Source organism: Taudactylus pleione, unplaced genomic scaffold (assembly GCF_031769625.1).
Source record: "Taudactylus pleione unplaced genomic scaffold, aTauple2 ptg000122l, whole genome shotgun sequence".
NCBI classification, from domain to species: Eukaryota; Metazoa; Chordata; class Amphibia; order Anura; family Myobatrachidae; genus Taudactylus; species Taudactylus pleione.
This window is the reverse complement of record NW_028284524.1, coordinates 7,208,663-7,236,485: the sequence shown is the minus strand read 5'-3', so window position 1 is coordinate 7,236,485 and position 27,823 is coordinate 7,208,663. Positions and strand designations below refer to the sequence as shown.

General features: G+C 42.6%; 1 protein-coding gene across 2 annotated transcripts; it reads left to right on the top strand.

Annotated features, from left to right (window-relative positions):
* On the top strand, positions 1-24,034 carry DNPEP (aspartyl aminopeptidase). Of its 2 annotated transcripts, none has more exons than XM_088472404.1 (15): positions 1-166; positions 5,483-5,573; positions 7,993-8,081; positions 8,159-8,272; positions 8,370-8,495; positions 9,288-9,412; positions 9,511-9,607; positions 9,766-9,873; positions 13,524-13,601; positions 16,899-16,982; positions 17,575-17,735; positions 20,535-20,574; positions 20,738-20,839; positions 21,077-21,244; positions 23,866-24,034. In XM_088472404.1, exons 1-15 carry the CDS (start codon positions 89-91, stop codon positions 23,914-23,916), a joined length of 1,512 nt encoding a protein of 503 aa, XP_088328530.1. In that variant the 5' UTR covers positions 1-88; the 3' UTR covers positions 23,917-24,034. The 2 variants fall into 2 exon arrangements, with proteins under 2 accessions (XP_088328530.1, XP_088328531.1); XM_088472405.1 differs by lacking the exon at positions 1-166 and adding an exon at positions 4,598-4,733.
* Positions 24,035-27,823: the final 3,789 nt, after the last annotated feature.

The following is a 27,823-nucleotide window of genomic DNA, read 5'->3' as shown; positions in this document are numbered from 1 at the left end:
CATGCATGCATGCACACACACACAGTGACACGCACATACCCAAGCACACACACTGCGCAGCCTGTGAGAAAGTCAGCACAGAGTGGAGATGTCGGCTGCGGGGAACCTTAAAATGCTTCGCCTGGGCAAGAGAGCATGGGAGGAGGGCGGCTATACGGATTTACAGGTAAAGGTACCTCTCTATTGACCTTCACCTTTAGCTACACTATTGTGTGCAGTCATCCCCTCTAATAACTTATAAACCACCGTCGGTAGATCTGTTCTTGTATTATATATTGTAAGGTGGAACTTATATATGAAGTTTGAATTGGAAATACTCTGTCGATCAGCGTAGTCATTAACCTGTGCTATATTTAATTGCTAGAGACAACATCACATCCAACAGTAGTAGATAAAGGACGGTTGCATCTAACTGTCTCATTTAAGTCATTCAGCAATAAAGCCTGTAGACTTTCATCACAGCGTGGATAGATCTACCATTGATTGTAGTTGTACTGTTGAATTGTAACCGCAGCAGACATAATGCAATTTTTTTTGATTAAGTACGAAATGTCATAGGGATCACGGAATGTAAACATTTTAATTGCAATTACATGATTTTTTAGGTGAGACAGTTTATAACCCAAGATGCCCGCTAGCGGTAGTATTTGAGGCATGGCACAGGAATATGTGGATGGAAGTATAGCTAGCTAGACTGAGACTCAGTGTCCAAGCTGCACGTCACTCTCCGGCATATCTAGGTCAGTATGAAGCAGAATAAGGAATCACTGTGGCAGGCGCGATGTGTTATGTAAGTTATGGCGCACTGGGCTGGAGGATGCAGATATTAAATTATGTACATCAACCATTTACCAACGCTGGGCGGGAGCTGTAGCAGTGACATATGATGGGTCAACCGAGGAAAGGCAGAAGATTCTAGAGCTTATTTCGGCAGAATCAGGGGTGGGGTATGTTTGATTGGCATGGAGCTGGACGAGTAAGTGGGCACTAGGACGCCGCTGTCACCGTTCCTTTTACTGATCACTGCAGAAATTCACCAATGATGTTTTAACAATAACTAAGGAAATAATTAGTATAAATCTGGTTGACACAGTGACAGACATACAATGTAACATGATTATCTATCTTAAGAAACACTGGCCAATTATAAACCATTTACATGTATTCTTTCTGCCTGGTAAACACATAAAACCTGCAAAGAAAAATAAAAGAAAAAATGTTAATAATCAATGTGTCACGTGTGTAAATGCATTTAATAACAGCAATGTAAGACAGACAATGGGAAAACTCACAGGTGTGCATATGCCATTAACAACAAGGTTTAATTTATATCTTGTTTGTATAATAAAATATTGATCATATTCAAGTATATGCTGTAATAAGCCAAATATTTATATTTAATGTTGGTGTAAATGTTATATGTCGATTTACAATGATACAACTTAGCTCCCAACATGACCCATTCCAGGAGGTACAAAATGCCGTCACTGATGTTGAACTAGTTAATTGATCAGAAAGGTGTTTCAACACAGGTGACAGCAATATTAAATTAGGTGGGAAGTCCAGGGACAGAGCATTTTGTCCCTCCTGGAATGGGTCATGTTGGTAGGTATGATATAATGCTAAATGCCCCTGAAGGTGCATACACACGTAAAGATTTTCTGTCCAACCATCCAACTAGTTGATTGGTTGGAGTGAAAATCTGGTAAGGTATGCAAGCAAATGACAATCAGCAATTTGCTCCCAAACGCCGGAAAATGGACAAAAACTGTTGTTTGAACAAATTGTTTAGATCAAACATTTAACAAACTTTTGCGACGCCCATTTTCATCTGTTTTCTGGCATTTAGGAGCAAATTGCTGATCATCATTTATTCCCATATGTTATTAGATTTTCATTCCAATCAATCAACTAGTTGGATGGTTGGACAGAAAATATTTACATATGTACCCAGCCTTACTCTCTTGCTCATGCAATATTATTGAAAGCAAGAACTTTATATTTTATTTCATTTCTAGTCAACACATACACATACCTCCCAACATGACCCATTTCAGGAGGACATAATGCTCTGCTCCAGGACTTCCCTCATATTGAATGATTGCCATCACCTGTGGTAAAACACCTTTCTTATCAATTAATAGTTCAAAACAAGTGACGGCAATCATAAATTAAGAAGGAAGTCCAGGAACAGAGCATTTTTGTCCCTGCTGGAATGGGTCATGTTGGGGAGGTATGCATGCATAAAACATAGGCTTACCATATCATCCCTTTAAACCGGGACACTCATGGATTACACAGGTTCTGTGGCACACTAAAACCAGGTGAAATCCAAGCTTGAAGTTAGCCAGCCACAGAACCTGTGTAATTCATGAGTGTCCTGGTTTAAAAGGATAGTATGTTAAGCCTATGCATACACACTGTTAATTATAAGGACATTCAAAGTCAACGAGTAGTACCATAACCTTTGAGCTTAAAAACGCATCAGCCTGCATACCAAATAATTATAACAATAACCCAGCCGCTTAAGAGAGGTAATAATCCCCAATTCAAAGGAGCTGATTGGGATAGTGAGTCCCAGGGCCGTAGCTAGGGTAGTGCGGCCGGTGCCATCGCACAGGGCACCACAGATCAGGGGGCGCTGTTTGAGCCTGTCAAATTCTGTTTACTATTATTCTTGCTTGTAGCTTCCTCTTATTTCATCCCCAGCATCTCCTGGCCTCTCCTATCTCTACCCTGGCCCTTCCCCATGAAGCCATGGCCCTTTTTTGGGTGCATTATGTCCCTTTGAAAAATGAGAGGGGCGCCAATGCTCTTTCTGGCACAGGGCACAAAAAGTCTAGTTACGGCTCTGGTGAATCCCAATGACTCAAAATAAATATGTATGTACAAAGGCAGCTCAAATAGAAAAGGGGAATATAATCAGGTTCACTGACATTTGGTACACTATTAATAGTTTTTATTAAGAACATATTAATCATATTCTCATATTAAAAGAACAAGCAATCATATGCATGTAAAATATAATATATATATATATATATATATATTTATGACCGTGCACACCGATAATCAGTTCTCATTATATTGAGCCATATTAGAAATGTCTAAATGTCCTCCTGAGTAATGGTTGAATGCCAAGGAAAGTACCTGTATGGGTTGCGTAGGCACACAGCCGCCGGAGAGGTAGTGAGGAGGCAGTGGAGAGACCCGCTTGGATCCCTTTTCGCAGCCTTACCATAGGAGCGGGGATCCAAGAACAAGCCACATCTGAAGATGGCTCTTGTTTTCGGGAACAAACTCCAGTTTTCGTAGTTCGCTTAATAACAGGGGGTCCTATCGGATACCCTGGTAACCTAAATAGCAGTTCCGCATGTTTATCGGGCCATTTATCGTATTATGAATTGGCCCCTCAGTGTTATGCCGCGTATCCAGTACGCGACATTACTGAGCGATTGCACAATTATGACATCGTAATCGTGCAATCGCTCAGTAATCAGGCACTAATCGTGCACATTAATGTCGGAAACGACCAGCGATGCGCGCTCCCGGTGGTCGTTTCTGACATCAATCATCGCCCGAATATGCTAGTCAATCTGCCGATAACGACAGATTGCCCATGTTCCCAGATGATTGATTCGCCTACACTGAACGAAGGATCGTAGGCACAGCACAGACTGTGAAACGACTGCACGATTACAATGTCGTAATCGTGCTGTCGTTTCACAGTCTGCTAGTGGATGTGCCCCTTTAACCAACTCCAGTCCTCAGTGACCCCTAACAGTGCAGGTGTTTGGATTTATTACCACCTGTAGATATTTTAAAATGTGTCTGCCAGTAACAACAACACCTGTGCACCAACTAGTAATGGACATCGGAAGCCGATAGTTAGCAACCATCGATGATTCTGATTCGATTGAAATACATTTTCCATCGAATACCAGATGGTTGCCAGCCATCGGATGCAGTTTTCCGGTGCCCATCCGATGGATGGCTGTGGGTAGAGGAGCACAGGAGAATAATACTTTGTGTAAGGGAGCCTGGGCGAAGCACAGCATCTTGGAGAGTGGTGGGGAAGCCCCCCACTTTGACGTGGACATGGGAGCTGCCCCCTTTCATGCAGCCTACGTCCCCTTTTCGCTTGAAAAGTATAACCATCGCTATCACAATGTTGCGGTGCGATGGCTAGCTCGCATCGTATGAATTGATGTCGGGAGCGTTGCAACCATTCGATGCCGGGCTTCCGATAGCCATCCCATCCCTTCCAACTAGGAGATCTGGAAAACATGCACTGTTATGGGTCCCTGAGCACTGGAGATGGGAAACTCTGAACAACATATTAGTTGCAGTAGAGGAGTTATATACATATAGTAGCATCACTTGGGTGTAATAAATGCTATCAATATTTCATTTGTTTCAAGCCAAGTAGGAGTATAACAATTCTTACAGTACCTGAGCACCACCTGATTTCTGGCTGTCAGTGGCTGAGACTACTTTTCCTTTCAGTTTTATTTTGTAATGTAATGTATCCTCCAGTCCTCCAGATGTCTCTCACAAGAGAGATATCATCAGTTTGTGTAGAATTTTAGACTCTGGAGGAATATTGTTCCGATATCCGTATAGGAAGGAAGCGTGTCCTGTGCACTATGCAGACCCTCCTGCCGGTCACATAATACTAGGCAGACAGATACAGTCAGTGTCAGCAGCACAGATCCCTTGCTTACACTATGCAGGTGAGTGCTGCTTACCTGTGACTAGGGAGGCGTGTTAGAGTATCAGTGACAGTGCTTATATCGTATACAGTATATAGCCTGACAATGTATCGCTAGCATACTTTCTGTACAGTGCTGCACAGCAGCAATCAGCAGAGAAGCCACATAGCTCTTATATGAAATACACATGCTGCACGCTTGTATAGCTAATAGTTGCTACTGCAATTGCTCGTTTTACTATGCATGTATGCAGATTTCCCAAATATAGAATAAGACATTAATTATACTCCCATGTGCATGCTCTAAGAACACAAGAATAATTCATGCATTGCATTATGAACTGTTCACTGGGTGCTGTACTAAGGAGTGGGCACAAACTGAAATGTCTAGTAAAAGATTATCTAGATTCCCTCTCCCCCAGTATGTCTATTATTTATGTTAATTTTCATGTTTGAATGATTTGTATTATGGGCGAAGTCTCATATTGGGTAATTGTGACATTCTCTGGATAATTTTAGGTGTTGGGGCAATCTGATTGTTTTAGAATTTTCACATCTGATGATACAAATCTGTTAAAATAACTAGCATCAAAAGTTGTTATATCATGTAAAGTCAACCCTGCACTAATATTTAATGTAAACTCCACCCTGCTGTGATATAGATTCCTTGTTATGAGTCATTATGCAGAACTTGTGCCAGCTGCTAGAACAGAAGCTGAGGGGTGTGGTGTATGTACAGTATAATACAGTATACAGTTACTTCTCTTGCAGGTTGCAGCCATGAAGGGAACACGAGAAGCTGCTCAGGCAGCCGCCAGGGAGTTTTTGAAGTTCCTGAATCGTGGCGTCTCTCCATACCATGGTAATATGTGCATCACTTTTATATAAAAATAAAAAAAATCCTTGTTCACCTCTGTTCATAACATCTGCTGTAATTATTGTGTAAGTGACTAATAACATACATGGGTCATGTTGAGAGGTATGTAATAAATCTATTGCTGGATACAGATGCTATAAGCACACTGATTGCCATTCCCAGTGATTTTGCATATTATGGGGTCTATTTACTAAGCCTTGGATGGAGATAAAGTACCAGCCAATCAGCTCCTAACTGCCATGTCACAGGCTGTGTTTGAAAAATGCCAGGAGCTGGTTGGTTGGTACCTTATCTCAGTCGACTTTATCTCCATACAAGGCTTAGTAAATAGACCCCATCACCTGATGGTCACTTGGTGACATTGGATTCTGGGGGGTGTCTATGGGGGTCATTCAGACCCACTCGCGAGCGCAGGGCGCTCGCAAGCGGGTCGATGTTCCCCCACTGCACATGCGCACGACGGAGGGAGCTCCGTCATGCGCATGCGCGAGACCCGGCGAGCGATGGGCTCTCCATCGCTCCGGGTCTCGCACCAAAGGGGGCGTGCTGTCGATGTTGATTGACAGCATGCCCCCTTTGGTGGGCGTGCCGGGGGCGTGCCTGCCAGGCGGAGGCGTTCCCATGTGAACGCCTACCGTCTGAAGCCGGCCCCACTGACATCACTAGTGATGTCAGTGGGAGTGATTTTGGCTCTGATAGAGCCAAAATCACTCCAGGGCTTGCGTCAGCGAGACCCTACCGCAGGGTCTCCCGTCGCAATCCCGATGGTCGCGATGGACAAGACCATCGCGACCATCATCATGGACGCTCGCATATGCTGTGGGTGGTCACCCACAGCTATGCGAGCGGTCAGGAGGCCGCTCCATTTTCATGGAGGAGGGCCCTGATTCAGAGCGAGCGCTCTGGTCAGAGCGTTCGGCTCTGAAAGGCCCAATGTCCATAGCTGCCAGGCTTCTGGTACAAAGTTTCCCCTGACTTATGCATGGCTATGTATTATACAGCAAACTGAGAATAAGGTAATTTCTAAGCTGTTTTTAATTACCATCCAGGTTCATAGGATGTCTTTGTATATTGTTTACACCTACCTCCTCTCCTATCAGATGTTCTCTGCATCTTACAGATGAGATTCAGACTGTTCTTTGGCCTCATTCATATGTGTAATGAACTCTGTACCATATTAATTGCACAACTGAGTGATAAGGAGGAACTTGGTTACTTGAACTTACAGTATGCATTATTTTCTAGTCTTTCAGTGTCAGAATTTACAAAATATTTGGATTGGCATCATTTTAACTGCTTATGTGATAAGGAATAGATATATGAATATTACGAATAAAGTCAATGAAAGGAAACTCGCATCTAAAGAATAGACCTTGTGCGCCAAATGTAAATTTGTCTTTCCAAATCACTTTGCAAAACATGTTCTCTGATTTAAATTCTGGAGGGTAGATGTACTAAGCCTAGGGGTATATTTAGTGAAGTGCGGGCTTTTAGAGTTGTTGCCCATAGCAACCAATCAGATTATAGCTATTATCTTCTAGAAGGTACCAGATAAATAAGTAGAATCTGATTGGTTGCTATTGGTAACATGTCCACTTCTAAATACCCGCACTTTAGTAAATATACCCCTTGGAGAGAGAGAAAGTGGAGAGCGATAAATTGCCAATCAATCGGCTCCTAACTGTAATTTTTCAAACACAGCCTGGTAAGTGAAAGGGGCTGATTGATTGGTATTTTATCTCCAAGGTTTAGTACATATAGGATTTGTTTTAAGCACCTTGTATCTGGTGTACATTTAGTTAAGGATCAGCACCCCCTTCTTAATATGTGTTGTTGCTGCAGTCGTGGTGAAAACTGATATTTCAGTTTATAACTAGTGAGTTGTATGAGTTCAGACAGTAAAATGTGTAGCGTTTTTTGGGACTAATCCAGCATTAGAACGCAGATTTCCGATTACCGTGAATCTGCGCGTGTGCTAGACCCATTCTGTGAATAATCGCTTGCAGCCTCTTCGATGCCTCTGCATGATTGACAGGCAGAGGCATTTAAGGAAGGGGGCGGGGGTGGCCGGCGTCCCCGGAAACGGGGGCGTGTCCACCCTGTGTTCCGGGAGTGGCAAGTCAGGGTTAGCGTCGATGGGCGCTGTTTCTTGGCCTCGCAAGCCGGCCAGCCTTAGTAAGCTGAGGCTTACTCAGCTGGCCGGCGGTCCGGCGCAGTTCACATCGCGACCATCGGCCACCGATACGATGGTGATCCTTGGTTGCAGTGCTGGGATCGCAAATGGAGCAGGGGGTGTCATACATCTCCTGTATTTGCAAGGACGGAGTTTTAAAGCTGCCTGCGAGCTGCTTTGCAATTCCGCCCGATGCTGAATCACCCCCTTTGTTTTTTGTGTCTCCCCAAGTGGTTGAGGAGTGTAAGAGTCGTCTCCTACAAGCGGGATTCCAGGAGCTGAAGGAATCCGACCACTGGGACATCAAACCTAACCACAAGGTACTGAACCCACTCACTGCTTGATACAAGCAGCATCATTTAGTGAGACGTATTTATTTATTCTGATCTCTGTGCAGTACTTTGTGACCCGGAATTACTCTACCTTGGTGGCGTTCGCTGTGGGAGGCCATTACCATCAAGGGAATGGATTTACAATTATTGGAGCCCATACAGACAGCCCTTGTTTGAGGGTAAGAGATTGTCCTCTTATTTAGTTACCATTATGATTGCCCGTCTGTGTCCTTTTCAGCATGTGTTATTTTTTGTTTGTGTGTCTTGTTACTGTAGGTAAAACGCAGGTCTCGCCGTGGTCAGGCCGGCTACTTGCAGGTTGGGGTTGAGTGCTATGGTGGAGGAATCTGGAGCACCTGGTTTGACCGAGACCTGACTGTGGCTGGCAGAGTGATTGTTAAGGTGATGAAACTTTGATACATAAGTATATTAGTCTTGAGACCTGTAACGTATACCATTCAGATCCAACACACATCTTAAATACATCCTCTCTGCCTCATAACTGTTCCTTCTAGTTCTCCCAGCTGTAGTCGAGCCTGATATACACCACACAGCGCAGTGCAACAATGATAATCTGTAGGTAACAAGAGATAAGCAATATGAATGGGATGTACCACTCTGAAGAAAAATAAGTGTGACCTGTAATTATAAATCAGCCTATAAATGCACTAGATACTCGTGACCTGTCTGAGAAATTAAGTACCTGGCACTTTGCTATAATGTTGCTATTTTATTTGTAGTTTAGTGATGACATTAGTGATTGTTAGCCTGCATTCACATGGATATAGGTGTAGCCCATTCATGGCTATCAACATGGAGACTCTGTGACACCACTGATTTTCACTGGTTGAATCCACTGTGAGTAGGTGACCGGATACAAAACATTTCTATATTTATTGTTCATGATATTATAATACTGTTGACTTATAATACTTTTGTAATACAGCGGACATACACTTGTCCCACCAGAAAGTACAATTGTTATCCTCAACCTTATGTGTCATTTTTTCCACATACTTGTAAGATTTGGGCAGGGTCATCTGTATCTTCTGTTTCAGGCCATTGTATGTTATTTATATAACTCATGTTCCCTCAATGTACAGCTCTGCGCAATACGTTAGCACTGTATAAATAAGAGATAATGGTTAATAGTGTATAACTAATAATCCATTGCCTGCTGGTTCTCCCTGTTAGGAGGGGCACCGTTTGCAGCATCGCCTGGTGTACGTGGAACGCCCAATACTACGAATTCCCCACCTGGCAATCCACCTGCAGAGAAATGTGAACGAGAGCTTTGGGCCCAATTCGGAGCAGCACCTGTGAGTGTGTGTGGAAAATGTGCAGACGCCACTGGTTTTGTTTATCTCCTGTAATATAGGTCTAAGATTCTCTCACCTCACTCTATTTATGACTACAGTGTTCCTATACTTGCTTCTTCAATACAAGAAGGTTTAGAAAAAGAGTCCATGGATTCGGGATCATCTTGTCATTCTTCTGCAGGGAGCCAGAACCAGGTGAGGCTGTCTGGCATTTAAATGTTTGGGGCACAGTAAAAGAGAAGTTGGTATAGAGTATTTTTTGTTTCTGTTATAATACTGGGTAGGCATAGGGGACTGTGAGTTTGTATATTATATCCACCATATATGAGTTACACCGTACTTTCTCCCACCAGACTGAGAGACATCACCCTCTGCTGGTCAGCTTACTCTGTGACAGGCTTGGCATCAAACCTGATCAAATACTGGAGATGGAGCTCTGCCTGACCGACACCCAGCCAGCGGTATGTCACCTCACAATAATACTTCACACTGTGTCCAGCACTGTACTACACAACCTGACCCGTTACAGTGTTCAACGTACATGTACTACACTACCTTACAACCTAAAGTGACACTGTTACCATGTACTGCACTGAGACACAACCTTGCGTTACAATGTTATATGTACACATGCGTCAAACCATGTACTACACTACCGTACAACCTAAAGTTACAATATTACCATGTACCACACTCCTGTCAATCGCTGGGTCAGACTTACACACAAGCCGATGTAAGGTGTGATCACGCCTACACGCTTGTACATACCATGATACACACAAGCCCATGTAAGGTTTGATCACGCCTACACACTTGTACATACCATGATACACACAAGCCAATGTAAGGTGTGATCACGCCTACACGCTTGTACATACCATGATACACACAAGCCCATGTAAGGTTTGATCACGCCTACACGCTTGTACATACCATGATACACACAAGCCCATGTAAGGTTTGATCACGCCTACACGCTTGTACATACCATGATACACACAAGCACATGTAAGGTTTGATCACGCCTACACGCTTGTACATACCATGATACACACAAACCCATGTAAGGTGTGATCACGCCTACACACTTGTACATACCATGATACACACAAGCCGATGTAAGGTGTGATCACGCCTACACGCTTGTACATACCATGATACACACAAGCCGATGTAAGGTGTGATCAGGCCTACACACTTGTACATACCATGATACACACAAGCCGATGTAAGGTGTGATCAGGCCTACACGCTTGTACATACCATGATACACACAAGCCGATGTAAGGTGTGATCAAGCCTACACGCTTGTACATACCATGATACACACAAGCCGATGTAAGGTGTGATCAGGCCTACACACTTGTACATACCATGATACACACAAGCCGATGTAAGGTGTGATCAAGCCTACACGCTTGTACATACCATGATACACACAAGCCGATGTAAGGTGTGATCAGGCCTACACACTTGTACATACCATGATACACACAAGCCGATGTAAGGTGTGATCACGCCTACACACTTGTACATACCATGATACACACAAGCCGATGTAAGGTGTGATCACGCCTACATGCTTGTACATACCATGATAGGATAACATTGTACTACAGCCAGACCTACTTTTTCTTATTTCTATGTTTTGCAGTCTATTGTAAATATCTGCAACTTTGCCAATTCAGTGTATTTTTAAAAGGTTTTCTGTAAAAGTTACACAAAATAGGAATTACTTGAAAAAACAAAGGAGCTTAGAATAATTTATAATGTCAGAAACATTGTGATTTGGTCGCCTACACATTACTATAACCAGTGGCTACATATATAATGGAGCCCTTCCACTGTTACCCAAGGCAGTAGCACTATACTTCCTAAATACTCTGAATACAATTGGCGTTCATGCCTTAGTACATTTATCATTGTATTTCACCGTTGAGAGGACACATAGGTGTGGAATACACAGAAATGATGGACATGTAAGACCTGTGCTTAGTAAATCTAACTTTCATATTTAGACTTGATTCTAAAATCCCAGATTTCATATGTTCCAGATGTTAGCAGAGATTTTTTTCTCTCCCTCATACCCTCTGAAACAGCCATAGAGATAACAGTGGCAGTCTTTCTCCTATGGAACTAAAAATCCCAGCATGCCCTGTCAGCTGAAGGGTTATAGGTCATGCTGAGAATGATAGACTCACAACTTTGCTAACACCAGCCATGTTTATCATGGTGTCATGCTACTGATGGGAGAAGTAAGCATCTTGAGATGTGTGTGACGCTCCGTAGTACAAGTTTTGCTACATTTAGTTACTTACTAACTGCATCATAGACATCATGTCAGAGTAAATTGTTTTCTGCAGGGAAAATCCACATTGAACGCTGGAAGACACATTAACAGCAAAGAAAATACTTTTTAACATGATGTCTTTGTTTGATTCAGCAAGTAACTGATAACAGCTACACCTTGGCGCAGCACTGACACTATCATAATTGCACAACAATCTTATTTTAACCTTTTGACCAATCTGCAGATTTATGTTGTAATATCAATTCCACACTCTCATATGTAATTTGAGAAGTTTCTAAGCAGCCTAATGTCAGTTTAGCAGTTACAAACTAGAGATGAGGGAGGCCAACCCCCAGAATGGGTGACATAGAGGGCGGCCCGACCCCTTACCCCCCCCCCCCCTCTCACAGCCTCTCAATGTGCACAATGAGAGCTGAATTGATGCACACTTCCCCTGTGCTTCTCACTGAAGCTCCCCATATCTAGCACACCCGCCCACCTACCTCTGGTGCTGCCATTGCCTTCTCCCCACCACCAGTGTTACCAGGAACACGCACTGCATTCTTTGTGGTACATTCGCACAAGGTTACTTTTCCATAAAAATATATCATACACTGAAAGTTTGTTTAAAACAATTCTATACAGACAAGGCGAAAGCTCCCATAACTTATTATTCAATAACAATGAACATTTCTGTAAATGCATTGTACCTGCTTGCGAGCTGGTGAATGACGGGTACAAAATGCTAGTATGAATATCATGATCTATGAAGGATATACAGAGATAATGGGAGGAGATATATAAGGCTACACCTACAGTAGATGCTAATGCATGACATGATAAGTCTGTGCTTTATAGACGTGCAACCAGTGCTAAGTCACAATGTCTAACAATGACACTCTTTGTTAAATCGATGTCAAGTCATACTACACGGATGTACATTTTGCGTTTACACACTTAATGATACATGAATCACTTGGACATTGTTCTACAGACACTGAACCTGAGTCATGTAGGGGACTATTTACTAAGCCTTGGATGGAGATAAAGTGAACAGAGATTAAGGACCTGATTCAGACCCGGTCGCTAAATTGCGCTCGCTCTGAGTGATTTTCGCCCGTCTGCGCATGCGTATAATTCGCAGTGTGCGTGCGCAAGCCAGTCTTTGCAATCTGTTTTTGGTTACTCGTAAGCCACTATCAGGTCGCTACTTTGAGTGACAGTGCCATTTGTGGGTGGTAACAGGGGAAGGTGCTTGTGAACAGGGGAGTGGATGTGCGAACGCAGGTGTGTCAGGCCACCAAAATGCAGTTTAAAGGGCATGCATAATTAGCAAAGTAGCGTCATTGTATTTCAGCCCGCTGTGCTTGCGGCAGAGAAAGGCAACCTCAAGGGCTGCAAGCAGCTCCGATGGCACACGATGATCCCGGTTAATCCTACATTTCCCGGAGATGACGTGTGTTGCGAGTGGCAAGGGAGCGTCTTTATACACTTGCGAGCGCACTTTGCCGTAGCTTGCTAAAACATAGTGGGCGTCCTTATGCGACGCAGTGCGAGCACTTCATTTAAATATCCGGCCCCTTTTTGCCAGCGAGCCGCCACAACTTGCGATCAGGTCTGAATGAGCTCCTAAGTACCACCCAATCGGCTCCTAACTGACATGTCACAGGCTGTTTGAAAAATGACAGGAGCTGATTGGCTGGTACTTTATCTCCATCCAAGGCTTAGTAAATAGACCCCATACTGTGCTACATGTGACTTCACCTGAGACACTGACTTAATCAGGAAACATCTGTGCTAAATGCCACCTTTCTCTATCAGACTTTAGGAGGCGCCTATGAGGAGTTCATCTTTGGACCACGTCTGGATAATTTGCACAGCTGTTATTGTGCCCTCCAGGTGGGTATCTGTTACATGTCCTTTACTTATTGCCTTGGTAATGATATAACTTAGATCCAGGCGCTAGGAGCGGGGTTGTGTGACCGTAGAACTGGAACACATGATCTCTCTTGGGATTGCTGGAAGGTGAAGAGATGGGATTGATGATGGCAGATAGATGAATAAAACAGATATTTGTATCATCTATCATAGAGCAACATTTCCCAAGGGATGACGCACAGTTTATCTGCTTTCAGTTATCCGACGTGTAATGATCTTAGTGCACTGGGAAAGGAATCATTCTAAAAATAGCACAATTTTTGTTTGTTTTTTAATAGTGACTGGATACATCTACGCATTTATACTCCATTGTATTACTGGGCAGAACTGTAGGTCTGAATAAAGACAAACACAGAATCGGGCGCTCCAGAGAGAACTAAAAGATAGAAATCAGTATGCAGCTCACCACTTGGGGAGTAGGCAGACCCCAAAAACTTAAAAGAACAAAGAGAAATACAAATGCTAATGATTTGTAAAAAAAAATGACACATATAGTGAACAATGATAAAGATACAAATAATTCACATTTAATGACGCAAATGACATGAAGGAATTAATAGATTGATGACAAAAATAGTCAAACCAGCATAAAAAATATATATATCGAGGACCTACAAAAGTGTATATGACAAATGCAGTCTATAGCAATGTGGAAGTAGAAATGAAAATGATGATTCAACTGTTCTGATAGTTGTGCAATTGTAAAATCTCAATCAGAGTTGTCCCTGGAAATGTATGAGATAATGATTATTTGTATCTTTATCATTGTTCTCTATATGTGTAATTATTTTACAGAACTGTAGGTCTCTCTGCTTCAATGGAGAATATCTGAATTAATATTGAAAATCATATGCTATGTACATACTATACTAAATACTCATGGGATTCTCTGCATTGTGTATCTACTTGTGTCATGGTGTCATTGACCGGCTCAGTGCTGTCAATCTCTAATGAGCTTTATAAACTAGCTATCCGTACCAATTTAGTACGGGGTAAAGTAGAGGCTGTTTAAGAGGGACAGAGATCTACATCTTATACGTATAAATGTAAAATCTGTTCCTATGACAAAACCATGACGAACACTTCTGTGTGATGCACAAAATTAACTATTTATTCATGTGTTGACTTACGGGGTGAATTAGAGATGGACCCTAATGCCGTTGCTGTGTATTTGTATGCAGCGTCTGTGCGAAAATATGCAAATGCCACAGCCGGCAGCTTTGCAAATCCAGGCAACTGTGCGCAAAGGCGCAGCATTGGTCAATGATTATCGGAGTTCTGAAGAACTCGATAATTTAATTTAGAATGGCCACCTGAACTGGAGTCATTATCACTACGTACGGGATCGCAGATGCTGGTGGTGACACACCCCCAAGATGGTCATGACACGCCTGCATTTCAGTCGCCGCCCACTAATGGACCCTGACTGTCAATCCCTTTGTGAATAAATTCTCCCTGCGAGCGACAACGGTAATGAAACTAGACATATGTGCAGTGCAACTCAGACGGATGCGCAGACCCCCGATAATCGCTCAACTGCGTAACCATCAGCATTGCGTCCATCTCTGAATCAGGCCTTTAGTCATCATACTGTAATTATGTTGCATGAAGGTGGTAGAGCTGCCGTTTCCGGTTGCACTGTGTAGAATGGGTTGGGTACGGGATCCTGACAGTCGGGATGCAGACAGCGGCACCCTACAGAATCCCGACCGATTTGTGTAACTATTGTGATCCTTACCCTGGCCCTCTCCTCCCACACCCTAACCCTCCCCCTAGTGCCTAACCCCAACCCTAAGTCTCCCCCCTGACCCTAAAACTTACTTGTACCTCCGCAGTCTGTCGGGCTTCTGACAGTCGGGATGCCAAATACATCCCTGTAGAATTTGATATTTTATTTTCCAGTGTACCACCACCCTTTAGCACATGGTACTCATCTGTAATGCAAATAGTATACTTTTAAGTAGACCATGAGCCTATTTATTGCAAAGAACACGCCAGTGGCTCTGCTGGGTACACACTAATTGATTGACCAATATATTGTGTGCAGTCAGCCAGTGTGTGCCAGCGATATGTCTGTGAACGACGTTATTCAGACATATCGCGTCGACTGTGCTGCACAGCCGATTGCAGATATATCTGTCCATCGTGCTGTGTGTATGGGTGATCAGCCAACTGCTCGTACACTTGCAGCAACAGTACACAATAACACACACACCGCCGTCAGCGCTGGGTAGTACACTCGTACTACCCGGTGGCGTTGTGTATGTTTCAGTAGCCAATGAGAGTTAGACGGACTCATTGGCTGCTGCGTCCACTGCCGAAGCCGGGCTGGAGCTCACTCATGAGCTCGGCCTTCTGGCTCCTGCAGTGAGCGATGGGAGAGACGTCATGATGTCTCTCTCATTGTACCGAGCAGGAGGACAGCGGCAGGATGTGGGATTCAGGTAAGTGTTTTGTGTGTGTATGTTTGTTGTGCTATATATATGTAAAGGGCACTACTGGCCGGGGACACTGTATAGCGGCACTGTATCACTACTGGGGGCACTGCATAGGGGGGACCACTACTGGGGGCACTGCATAGGAGGGAACTGTATAAGGGGCACTGTATAAAGGGCACCACCGGGGGCACTGCATAGGGGGGACCACTACTGGGGGCACTGTATAAGGGTGCACTGTATACAGGGCACTGCTACATGGAGCACTGCTTCTGGAGACATTGCATAAGGAGCACTACTACAGTGAGCATTGCAAGAGGGGCACTACTACGGTGGTCATTAAGGTGCATATGGAATGGATATGAAGGTTCCCAGGGTGATGAGAAAACGTGGTGTCATGTTGACACGCCTTCTTTTTTTTCAGTGGTCACGCCTCTTGTGGCAGTTGACTACGCCCACTTTGTGGCGCGCGCACATGAGGGGGGCTCCGGTTTTCACCTTGCCCTGGGCTCCAAATACCATAGTTACGCCACTGTTGGCACGTGTTGTCACTGTTACCACCAAAGGTATTGCCCTTCATTAACAATATATTAAACTAGTTATTAACTATGACTGTACTATACAAATTAATTCTTATGCACCATATTGGAAAAACATATTTTGATAATATCACCCTTCAGCTATGTTGTAAATGTGGCTTTTCTGGAGCAATTGCTCCTAATTGCTTTGCGGGGAGTATGTCACTTCATATCACTGCCTTTCTTTAGCTGGCCTTTCTGCCTATGTCACCTACACAATCTCTTTCTTGTGCCTCCCATCTCAGGCTCTCCTTGGCTCCTGTGAGTCACCAAACTCTCTCACCAATGACCCCAATGTCAGGATGATCACTCTGTATGACAACGAGGAGGTGAGAAATACTTTGGCAGGGGGGGGAGGGTGATTTACGTCTGCCTATGGGGATGAGGCAGCGACAACCGATCCAAAGTGACACTAGACACACATAGCTGCTATATACACCACACGGGGATGTTCAGGAACAGGTGCAGAGGGGGAGAGCATACATACAGGAACAGCTGAAGTGACTCTAAAGAAAGTATGTGACCTCCAATTACAGTCACCCTCTATAAATGATCTGCGTGTACAGTAATACAATGCTTAACACTGAGCACTTGTGACAAAAAACCTTTTAGAAAAGGTTACACTGCTCTGGAAAAGCCTATAAATCATATTGGCATTGAGCGCTTCTGGAAAGTCATAATTCCCTTCTGGTCATTAAGATATTAGTGCAAAACACCAGATCACTCAGTGACTATGTACACACAGATGTGGTCATCGCCTAATAAGTGTCTGCATCTGATCAGAGCCAGACTGGCTGACCACATCATTGTCATGTGTGTCTACTGCAGCATATCCCATCTGATCATATGAGGATTGCTAGTGGTCTGCACAGCAATATTCAAAGAACATTTTATTGAAATGTATTGTGTTTCTTTTATTAGGTGGGATCGGATAGCGCTCATGGAGCAGGGTCACTACTTACGGAGCTGATCCTGCGTCGTATTTCTAGCAATCCCCAGAACCTGACCTCCTTCGAGGAATCTGTGCCAAAATCTTTTATGATCAGTGCGGATATGGCTCACGCTGTGCACCCTAACTACATGTAAGAGCTGCAGCGTGACTAGATTCGCTTGGTGTATGATGTGTGTCTGTCACCTACACTTGTAGGCCATCATATTTATGAGAAAGCAGCCGATCCGTTTGCTAGGAAAGAGTGATGCCTCTGAGGCATAAGTGAGCTGCTAAACGACATTCTCTGACGTCAGTGATGTCACCGTTTCCTTGTGAATGAATGAATATTGGTTTGGTTCCCTGTGTGCTGACAAACAGAAGCAGAAGAAAAGTTTATATATGAAACTGACAGCAGCAAATCTGCCTATGGGAGAAAGAGGGAGGGGGTGTTACAGCAATTCATTTCTCTTAAGACACGAACACCATAGCAAACTTTCATCTGATAACTGTACGCCATTGTAGGATGTGGCATGTTTAGATATGGCAAGTCAGTGTTCAGATAGAACTAGGACCACTATATACTGTATATTTGTATGCATTCAGGGGAACAGTAGGAAATGCAGAAGCCTCATATATGTGTAGTTCTCATACTATATAAGACTAAATATAAACCATAGACCTACTGAGCAATATTTAAAATCAAAGCTCCTGATTCATTATTTTTTTGGGCAGCTATTTGTTTTGGGCGCCCGACGGAGCAATTCAATTGTTGCTCCGTTTGGGCGCAATAGCCGCCAGTGCAAGTCTGGTTTAGCCATTTTACACGGCTAAACCCGGTCTAATAGGACAAGATGACCGCGATAATTAATGGGTGCCCAGAACAATTGAATTGCAACAAAACAATTGAATGCCCCCAATATGTCTGATTAATAACAATGTGTGATTAAATGGACAGTTGTGCCATAATGGATGTAGTTAGTAGTAATGGCTAGGTATGTGTTACACCAGTGATTTATCACCAGCAGAAATGATTCATAACTTTGGGGGAGGGGGGGGGGCGGATGGTCAGGGGCTGTGCTTTATAACAATAAGCTGCACAGCCCCTGCACCACATGGAGGAGGAGGTGTAATGTGCAGTCTTTATGTTAAAACACGTTACATCTCCTCCTCTGGGCCTGATTCAGAGCCGGATGCTATTTGCGGACAGTCGTTCTAAAAAAGGGGCCTGATATTAAAATTGAGCGCTCACTCTTTGCGGTGTGTTGACGCCTCTATGTCTGAGCGAGCGCTCGAAAAATGCGCTCGCTATTTTGTAAAGACGCCCCTTTGCCGTTCGCATCACACGTCATCTTCTGTATTTATTAGATTAATCGGGAACATCGAAAGGCATCTGAACTGCTCGCAGTGGTTGTGTTAGGATTTTCTTACCGCTATCACTGTGAGCAGTTCAGGCTAAAAGACAACCAAGTGACGTGGTCGATGACGCTCCTTTACTAATTATGCACTCCCATTAAACGCCCTTTTGACCGTTTGGCACGCCTGCATTCGGATCTCCACTCCCCCGTTTTCAAGCACCTTGCTGTTACCACCCACAAATGGTACATTCTGTCAATCAAATTAGCAGCCCCTCGCTGTTTTACGAGCGCACGATTTCCGACCGCAATGACTGGTTTGCGCATGCGCATTACGACCCATACGCATGCGCAGTTGTGCGAACATCGCTCAGAGCGAACGAGCGGCCGCTTACGAGCGGCTCTGAATCAGGCCCTCTGTGCGGTGCAGGGGCTGTACAGCCTATTGCTATAAAGCACAGCCACTGACCGTCCGCGACACTCAGTCAGGTAAGTGGGAGGGATGAGGATGGCCATTGATCATCGACTATTCAAAATCATCGATGGTGTATGGCCGATGTCAAATGTTTTTACCATCGATGGGGAAGAACTAGATTGTTATGGAACAGCATAACCAAATGTTTTTTTTTTTTGTGTGTGTGTCTTTTTACAAGGTGTCGAGACACAGAGCATAGCTTCGCCCCCTGACACCTGCGAAGCCCCAACCGCCGGTTCTGATTGGCCCACGGGCCAGTCAGTCAAAGAACAGGGATGACCATCGGTTGGTGAAACCATCGATGGTCATCCATTGCATAGTTGGTTACCATTGATGGCCACTTGCTATTTTGTCATTGATGGTAACCACACCGATGGCTATCCCTAGGGAGGGAGGGAGGCAGGGGAGAGGGAAGGAGGAGGGGAAAGAAAGAGGGGGACGGGCACTGGAACGATTTTATGTTGCCCCCCCCTACATTAAAATAAAAATGTAAAATCGCTGATAGGTGCAAACAAAACACATGTATCTACACAAACATCGCTTGCGTAATTTATGCAGTATTAGGGTGACTGATTTGTAACACCAATGAAAGTGTATGGGGTGAGAATGCCATGTAGACCACTAAACCCTGAAATGTAAAATTTCAAATGAGCCATAAAGGTAAAATAACCTGAAATTCCACTGTGTTAAAGTATTACCACAGTATTGAAGGTACAAAGCTGAGACTGCAGTCAGTGTAGTTGCTGTGACCTTACCGGCTCTGCCCCTGTGTATGACTCCACCAGTCCACACAGTGCATTTAGTAGCTTTGCTTAGTCACTCTCTGCTGGTTACGGACGCCAACTACCAGACAGCTTGGCACTATGTAACAGATGAATGAAGGAGAGCATGGCATTAACTTCATGTATAATATTCAGCTTAGTAATAGTCTTTAATATACGATGTGAAATGGTGACTTTACTAACTGTACCCCATCCAGAACATCCTTAGTTCTCCATCCAGAGCAGAGGATGTTTTCATGGTGCCCCCTTATTCTTACAACTATAGTGAATAGTGAATTATATGTAGGACATTACAATGTTAAGTGTGTATATGGTGTTCAGTTTCGGTATTTGTGTTACAGGGATAAACATGAGGAGAACCACAGGCCTCTCTTCCACAAGGTGAGCCTATATTTAGCTGCTTTTTTCTCTACCAGTAAGAAGCTTTAGTTTTGTGGCTCCTCCCATCAGTTTTATGGCTCCTTTAATGCCTTAGCTTTGTGCACCCTGCAAACTGACTGGGCACTGTGTACTAATTACACTCACTTGAATTTGTCTTCATCAGGGACCTGTCATCAAAGTAAACAGCAACCAGCGCTATGCCACCACCGCGGTGACTGAGGCTGTGGTGAGGGAGATAGCCGGTCGTGTGGGGATCCCATTGCAGGTACTATCAGGTTTGGTGTGTGTTAGGAACTTCTTTCAGTCTGTGAAAATACTTTCAGATTTTTTGGCACATCGTGTACCGTGTTTTAGCTATAATTTACTGGTATCCCATTAACTTTAAAGTGTCACTACACTGCAAAGTCTGATTTGATTATTTGTTTGAGTCTACTGTATATACTGTATCCAAAATCTTTGAACCACATTCTGCTACTACTGAAAAATATCTCTTAAACATCAGGAATTCATGGTGCGTAATGATGTGCCATGTGGCACAACCATTGGGCCAATCCTCTCCAGTAACCTAGGCCTGCGGGTACTGGACTTGGGTTCCCCGCAGCTGGCAATGCACTCGGTGAGAGAGATGTGCTGCACATCCGGTGTCCTACAGGCATGCAATCTCTTCCAGGTAATGCTCTACTTGTGTAGTTTGTATGTAGGCAACGTAGCCACTAGAGGGCACTCTAGAACCTGTGTTTGAGTCACTACAGTTTTTTATTTAAGCATTCATACTATAGGAAATAATGCGAAACCCATATGTTTATCATAGGATGCTGAGCGGAACTGGTACAAAAAAAAGGATATACAGCTTGATATCCTGTTTTTTTTAAACCATAATGGGGAATTCAATTAGGTGCGAGTTTTCAAAAGGCGATACTAGCACACTTCGCCTTCATGCGCGCACCCAAGATACACCCAATTCAATTAGAAATGCCAACTCGCACTACCAGCAGCGAGAGTGTGGGAATTTTGTCCAAAGAGCGAACAGGGAAAATAGCATAAACTGTGGGTAGACCTTCCTGTACCCCAAAAAGTGACAACTTCCTTAGCAGAATCATATAGAAGACTGTAAGTGGACGCAAAGAAAGTACTGTACGCTTTTAAAAGGTGTCAAATGACTGATTTCTGCATTTTTAATAGAAAAAAAAAAAAATAGAATATACAAAAATATAGAGTTTCAGTTAACTACAAAGGAATTAAACGGAAAATACAAACAAAAGAAGAAAAAAAAAATGCTTTTGGGTTAAATTGAGGCGAATGTAAAAATAAATGATAAAAAGCAATACATTTTCATTGAAAAAAATACTTTCATTAAATTTAGGGTTCATTATTTAGATAAAAAGCTTATTTTGGGGTAATTTGACGCCATTTTATCTTCTCCCCAAAAATGACATTAGTCATATTAGGAGGGTGTGCTGAAGCAAGTACCGACATTTTTACCCTTAATTAAAGATTTTCCCTACCTTTTCACCTGCTCAGGGTGGTGCAAACAAAAACAGGCGGAACTACTCTTTAAAAGAAATGTGAGGACCAAAATTCGCACCTAATTGAATTCCCTCCCAAAACTCAGCAATCCAAACCCATAGGGCTGGGAATAAAATATTTTCACCTCAATCTTTGATTAGAATCACAATATATGTGTAATGCATACCTCCCGACATTTGCTGGGGGGTGAGTTGGGACCTGCGCGCGCCCGAAAAGGGGGCGTGGCCTAATCGGAAAGTGGGGCGTAGTCAGATGACACGCCCCCTGTTTACATCACTAATGGTGGGGCGTGCCCAGCATCTCCGAGATGCTGGGCAGCCCCCGGGCTTCCCCCCGTACTCTCAATAGATGCTGTGCGCATGCGCACAGCGTCTATTCTACCTCAGTATACACGCTGCTCTGCATAGCAGAGCAGTGTGTATGCTTCCCCCCCACCGCGGGACACTGCGGCCCGCGGGCGAGACAGTCCCAGAAAAACGGGACTGTCCCGCTAAATGCGGGATAGTTGGGAGGTATGGTAATGTGTCTTGAATGTGCAGTATCCATTCTATTTTACTATACTGTATGTGGATATCTGCATAATACCACTTCTGTTCTGTATTTATTCTATTCTGCATGATGTGTATGTTCGTGTTTGTTGAAATATAAAATCTGAGCATAAAAATAGAATTGTATTCTGATCATATCCACTTATCGGGGCATGTTGAGGTGTGTAGTGTCCTATGCCTGTGTAGAGTGTAATAGAATTGCACTCTGATCATGTCCAATGGTTAGTGCATGTTTGGGGGTTTAGTGTCCTATGTATAGTGTTTTATATCCTATATATCGGCTTGTTTGTGTACATTCATATCATTGTGTATTGAAGCATCATGTCACATGTGTGATTCAATTGGGTCATGTGTATGGGCTTCTAATTGTGTGTGTGCTCTTCTCTCATTGGCTGCTGCCATGGCAACCTACACTGGCCTTGAAGTCAATGGGTAGTTGCCATGGCAGCAGCAGACATCAGTAGGTTAGTCTAGTGGTTGCTATGGCAAAACCAGGACATCTCTAATGAGCAATAGCATGTATTAGCCTATGAGATGATATAATGGTAACCATGGATACCTGAGCCCACCCCCACTCCTCTGTCTCTTGGGTATAAGCTTCTCTGGTGTTTGCCACTCTCTGTGCTTTCTCCAACATCCAAGCGCAGCTTTCTCAGCTCTTTCCAAGCAAACAAGTTCCCAGAGTGATATAAATGTAGAAAATATGCCCATTAGTATACACCAGGCTAAGGTAGCTTCAGGCTAGCTGGGTATGCTGGGACTTGTAGTTCCAGAACAGCTGGAGAGCAACAGGTTGTATACCTCTGCTGATTCAGTTTACAGTATATGCCTTTCTGATTTTCCAATGTAAAGTGCATCTTACTAGTGGCAGTGATGGTTTGTACTGCTGCAGCCCGACTTTCTGCTCCACGCTTTCTAGCATCCCAGTGTCCTTCTCGCAGATTAAAGCTATGCAAGCCATTCATCATTGTTCAAGCTCATGAAAACGATATCCTTATATAAACAGCAATGTGTCATTACTGTAACATTCATTATGAGCACACTTCTTACGTAGGTCACTGATCTGCTCAGTGGCTCTAATATTTCTCCATAGACAGTCAGGAAAACTGTGTGTGATACCATTGTATCCGTTTGGCCTGTGTTCTAGGTTATAATGTTTTCTGCTTTAACAGATTGAAGTACTCTGCTCCTTACTCCATTGCTTGTTCTTTTGCAGGCGTTCTTTGAGCAGTATCCAGCTGTGAACAGCACTCTGCTGGTGGATTAAGCAGTTTATCATCTACCCTGTTTATTCCCCAACTGCCGAGGTCCCCTGTATTTCATGTGGTGGGTGTAGTGTTTGTGCAGACTGCCCCGATCTGTGAAATAAATAAATTTTCTGTACATTCAGAACTTGTCTATGTTTTTTTATAATTTCAGATATTTATTTATTTATTTTTTATAAATTCTTTATTTAAAAGTATTAAAGGTATCACATTCATGACACAGAATCAATAACCTTCAATGATTTAAATGCTAGCTTGTAATTTTGCATCCACATACAGTAGCTTAACCTATAGGGTGTACTTTTTTATTTTTCTGTTTTTAGTTCTTTAAAATATTGCATATTTTAATTAGTTCTTGACTGTTACACATGAATTTTTTAGCATATAGAATACAATAACTTTGATAACTGTATTCAACATACTAGATTTAGTGCAACCCCTTACAGCCACATAATTTTATGTCTTTTTTTTAATTATTTTATGTAAAGAACACATTTATTTGATTTTTAAATTTGAGTACAATTATGATGTAGACCAGTGGTTCTCAATCTCAACTTTCAAGTATCCCCAATAGGTCATGTTTTGAGGCATTCTGTCTGTTGAAACAGGTGGGACAATTACTGACACAGCAAAATAGATTAACTCACCTGTGCACGATTAAAGAAATCCAGGACACTTGACCTGTTGGGGTACTTGAACCCTGGCGTTGAGAACCTTAGGTCACATGACCATAAGCAAACAAGTACTACAAAATACCCTAACTACATTCTAACACTAAAGTAGCACAGCAATATGATAATGGAAAGTGATGGGTAACCATTACCAGTGGTCTGCCCGCTTTGATGTAAGTGAGTTTTCAACCCAGATGCCCTATACTTCAGAAACTGTGCCAGTCGTCTTGACTAGGCTTGGTAGGCTTTGTTATCCACATTTTATTTCCCCTGTTGAGAATTGACGAACGGGGATATACCTCCAGAGAATCATTCTGGAGTGAACTGAAATACCAATGCTTGCAAGCAAAACTCTACATTGATTAGGTTTGACGGTAAACATTTAGAGTAATCTGTATCACATAGGCCCGGTATCGCATTAGCAGATACATTTTCAAAAGCAAAAAACTGTGATTTTTTTACATCTGAAAACTTTGTTTTTCTCACGAAAACACATAGGTCTGTGACTATTCGCGGATCCCATGTATTTTCACTGCCTCGTTCACGGGGAAAAGATTTCTTCAAAATCCCTGATAAGTGCCAGCATCGGTGCTAATTGGATAGCCCGGGGCGAGGTACAGTAATTACCAGCGGTAATTTACTGTGGCTAATAGGATACCGGCCTAAAGCTGGCCACACACTAGACCAACTTACATCCAACCAGCCAACTAGTTGATTGGTTGGAATGAAAATCTGGTAACGTATGGGAGTAACTGCTGATCAGCGATTTGCTCCTAAATGCCAGAAAAAAGATGAAAATGATCGTCAGACAAGTTTGTTAAATGTTTGATCTAAACTATTTGTTCAAACAACAGTTTTTGTCCATTTTCCGGCGTTTGGGAGCAAATTGCTGATTGTATTCCTTACCAGATTTTCAATCCAATCAACTAGTTGGCTGGTTGGACAGATAATCTTTAGATGTGTGGCCAGCTTTAGACTGTTGTAAAGTAAACCAAACTCTATTCTTATGTAAACTGCTATTCTTACTAAACAGAGAGCTACAAGGCTGGTGAATTTATAAAGAGTCATCGTCATAAGTCTTTTATACCAGAAATAATTAGAATGTAGTGGAAATCCCATCAGCAACTAAAAGATGTGAACAATGTATGTGCTTATGACAAATTTTAGAACGGTTTGTAATTTAGAGTTATTTGTTTGTTTTTTATTATTGTCTTGGTGAAAAAATATCTTTTTATGAACAGACTGAGTATATGTGACATGTTAGCGGTGACTGACAGTTTATTTTGTTAACTCAAACAAACAAACAAACAAAAAAACTGTTGAATTACAGGAAGCAAAGCCCAATAATCTCAATAAATCTATTTGTAATGCAAGTACAGAGATGAAATGGTAATTCCTTCCAGGCTCTAAAATTCGATTTTTTATTTTTTTCCCTTGGACCAACATCCTGCTGGTGTCTTGCGAGGTGCATAACATCATTGACTCATGGATCCATATCTTTTAATACTCAGCCACAGCGGATCATACAGATTCACACTTTGTCTATGCTAAACTGGATTAACTCTTACATCCCCATGCTGGCATAGGATGTCTCTGAGCTTGGTAGTTTAAAGACCTTCTTAGGATCTCCAGCTTCTAGTTAAAAGGTTACACACATCCGGGCTACTACAATTTATCTGATGCAAACTCTGTTTTAATATGAATGAAATGTCACCCTATTCATAGCGATAGACCCAGAGGAAGGGCTGTCATAACTCCCACTTCCACAGGGTTATAATACCCCACATTTGGAACAAGTATCATTCACTGGAAGCTAAATCTCATAATTAATCATACGGCTGATATTTATTCACAGAGCCAAATAATTGTGATAAAAAATACATGGCATTGTCAAGCTGTAATGTTGTAGAACAATGCTGGTCAGGACCCAGATAAACAAATGAAACCCATTTATAAATGTTCCTGTCCATGGAGGGCTCAGCTGCAGCGAGTGCTGGCAGCTGAAGTGTATGCAGCCCACTCCTCATTTTGAATGCACTTGGATGAGAGATGATACAATTTTATTTATTCTGTTTTAAAAATTAAATAGCTTCCAAACCTTTTTTTTAACTGTTGTCCAGGTATCAATGTGCTGTTGTTCTAGGACCCCAAATTAGGTGGCTCCAAATAAATTTAGCATATTGAACAGTCCGTTGACAAAATAGTTTCTTGGACTACAAGTGACAATGCAAATAAAGTAGTTTAAATCGGAATATTTTGCATGCCTACCAAATGATGGATCCTAAACACAAATCATGAGCCCACCTCTTATCTAGACTTCAGTTGAAAACGTAAATTTACCTAAAAGTTTTCTACATCCAGCTACATTTATTGATGTGACAGAAAATGATGAATAAAAGAATGAGAAATACATATATACAGAATAAAACCATATACAGTGTGTTTTTTCGAACAGTTATTTGAAAAGATTGAAGTAAGAATTAGATTGTGTATTATGTCCAGTGTTGGCCTGGGGTATGACGAGCAAATCAAGGGAAAAAAGGGCTAAGTAAGTGGTAACCTTGCGATGGAGGGCATGTTTGGGCTTAACTAGTCCAACCCCAGCATCTTTCCCCAGACGTCTAGGAGCAGTTATTACAAAAGGAAAGGGACAGAGCCCACAGGAAGTAGCGCCTGCCGGGGGTTCCCGAGTAGACTGATACTACATTAATTATGATTATAATATTTTTAAAGAACAAAAACAGCTCTGAATCAGTTTCCTTAAGGTACTGTGACAGGAATAAGATGTAAATAAGCACTGGGTTTCTGTGACTGATCTATGCTATAGTGGGTGATGAGTTCACTTTGTATTTAATATAAATGGGCTGTACGTTTATGTTTAATGAAATGATACCCATAGACCTCTATTGAACAGTGACCGCCAGTGGAAAAATTGTCATGGAAACAGAATACTTGCTAGGATTTATCAAGCAATAACCTTTCAACAAATCTCCGATATGGGAGTACTTCTGTTTCATTCTGCACAAAGACCTTATTTCAGCTACTGTATGTTTTTCTACATACATATAACGCTCAATTTTAGAACAGACAACAAATGTACTGTATATAGGTAGCTTGTGATATTACTATTCCATCACAAAATGGGCATATGGTTATAATAACCACATGTAGCATCTGTATGGTGTGCCTTTTGAGTAGTTCAAACAGACATCTTTAAAGAAAATGGACACGCCTTATC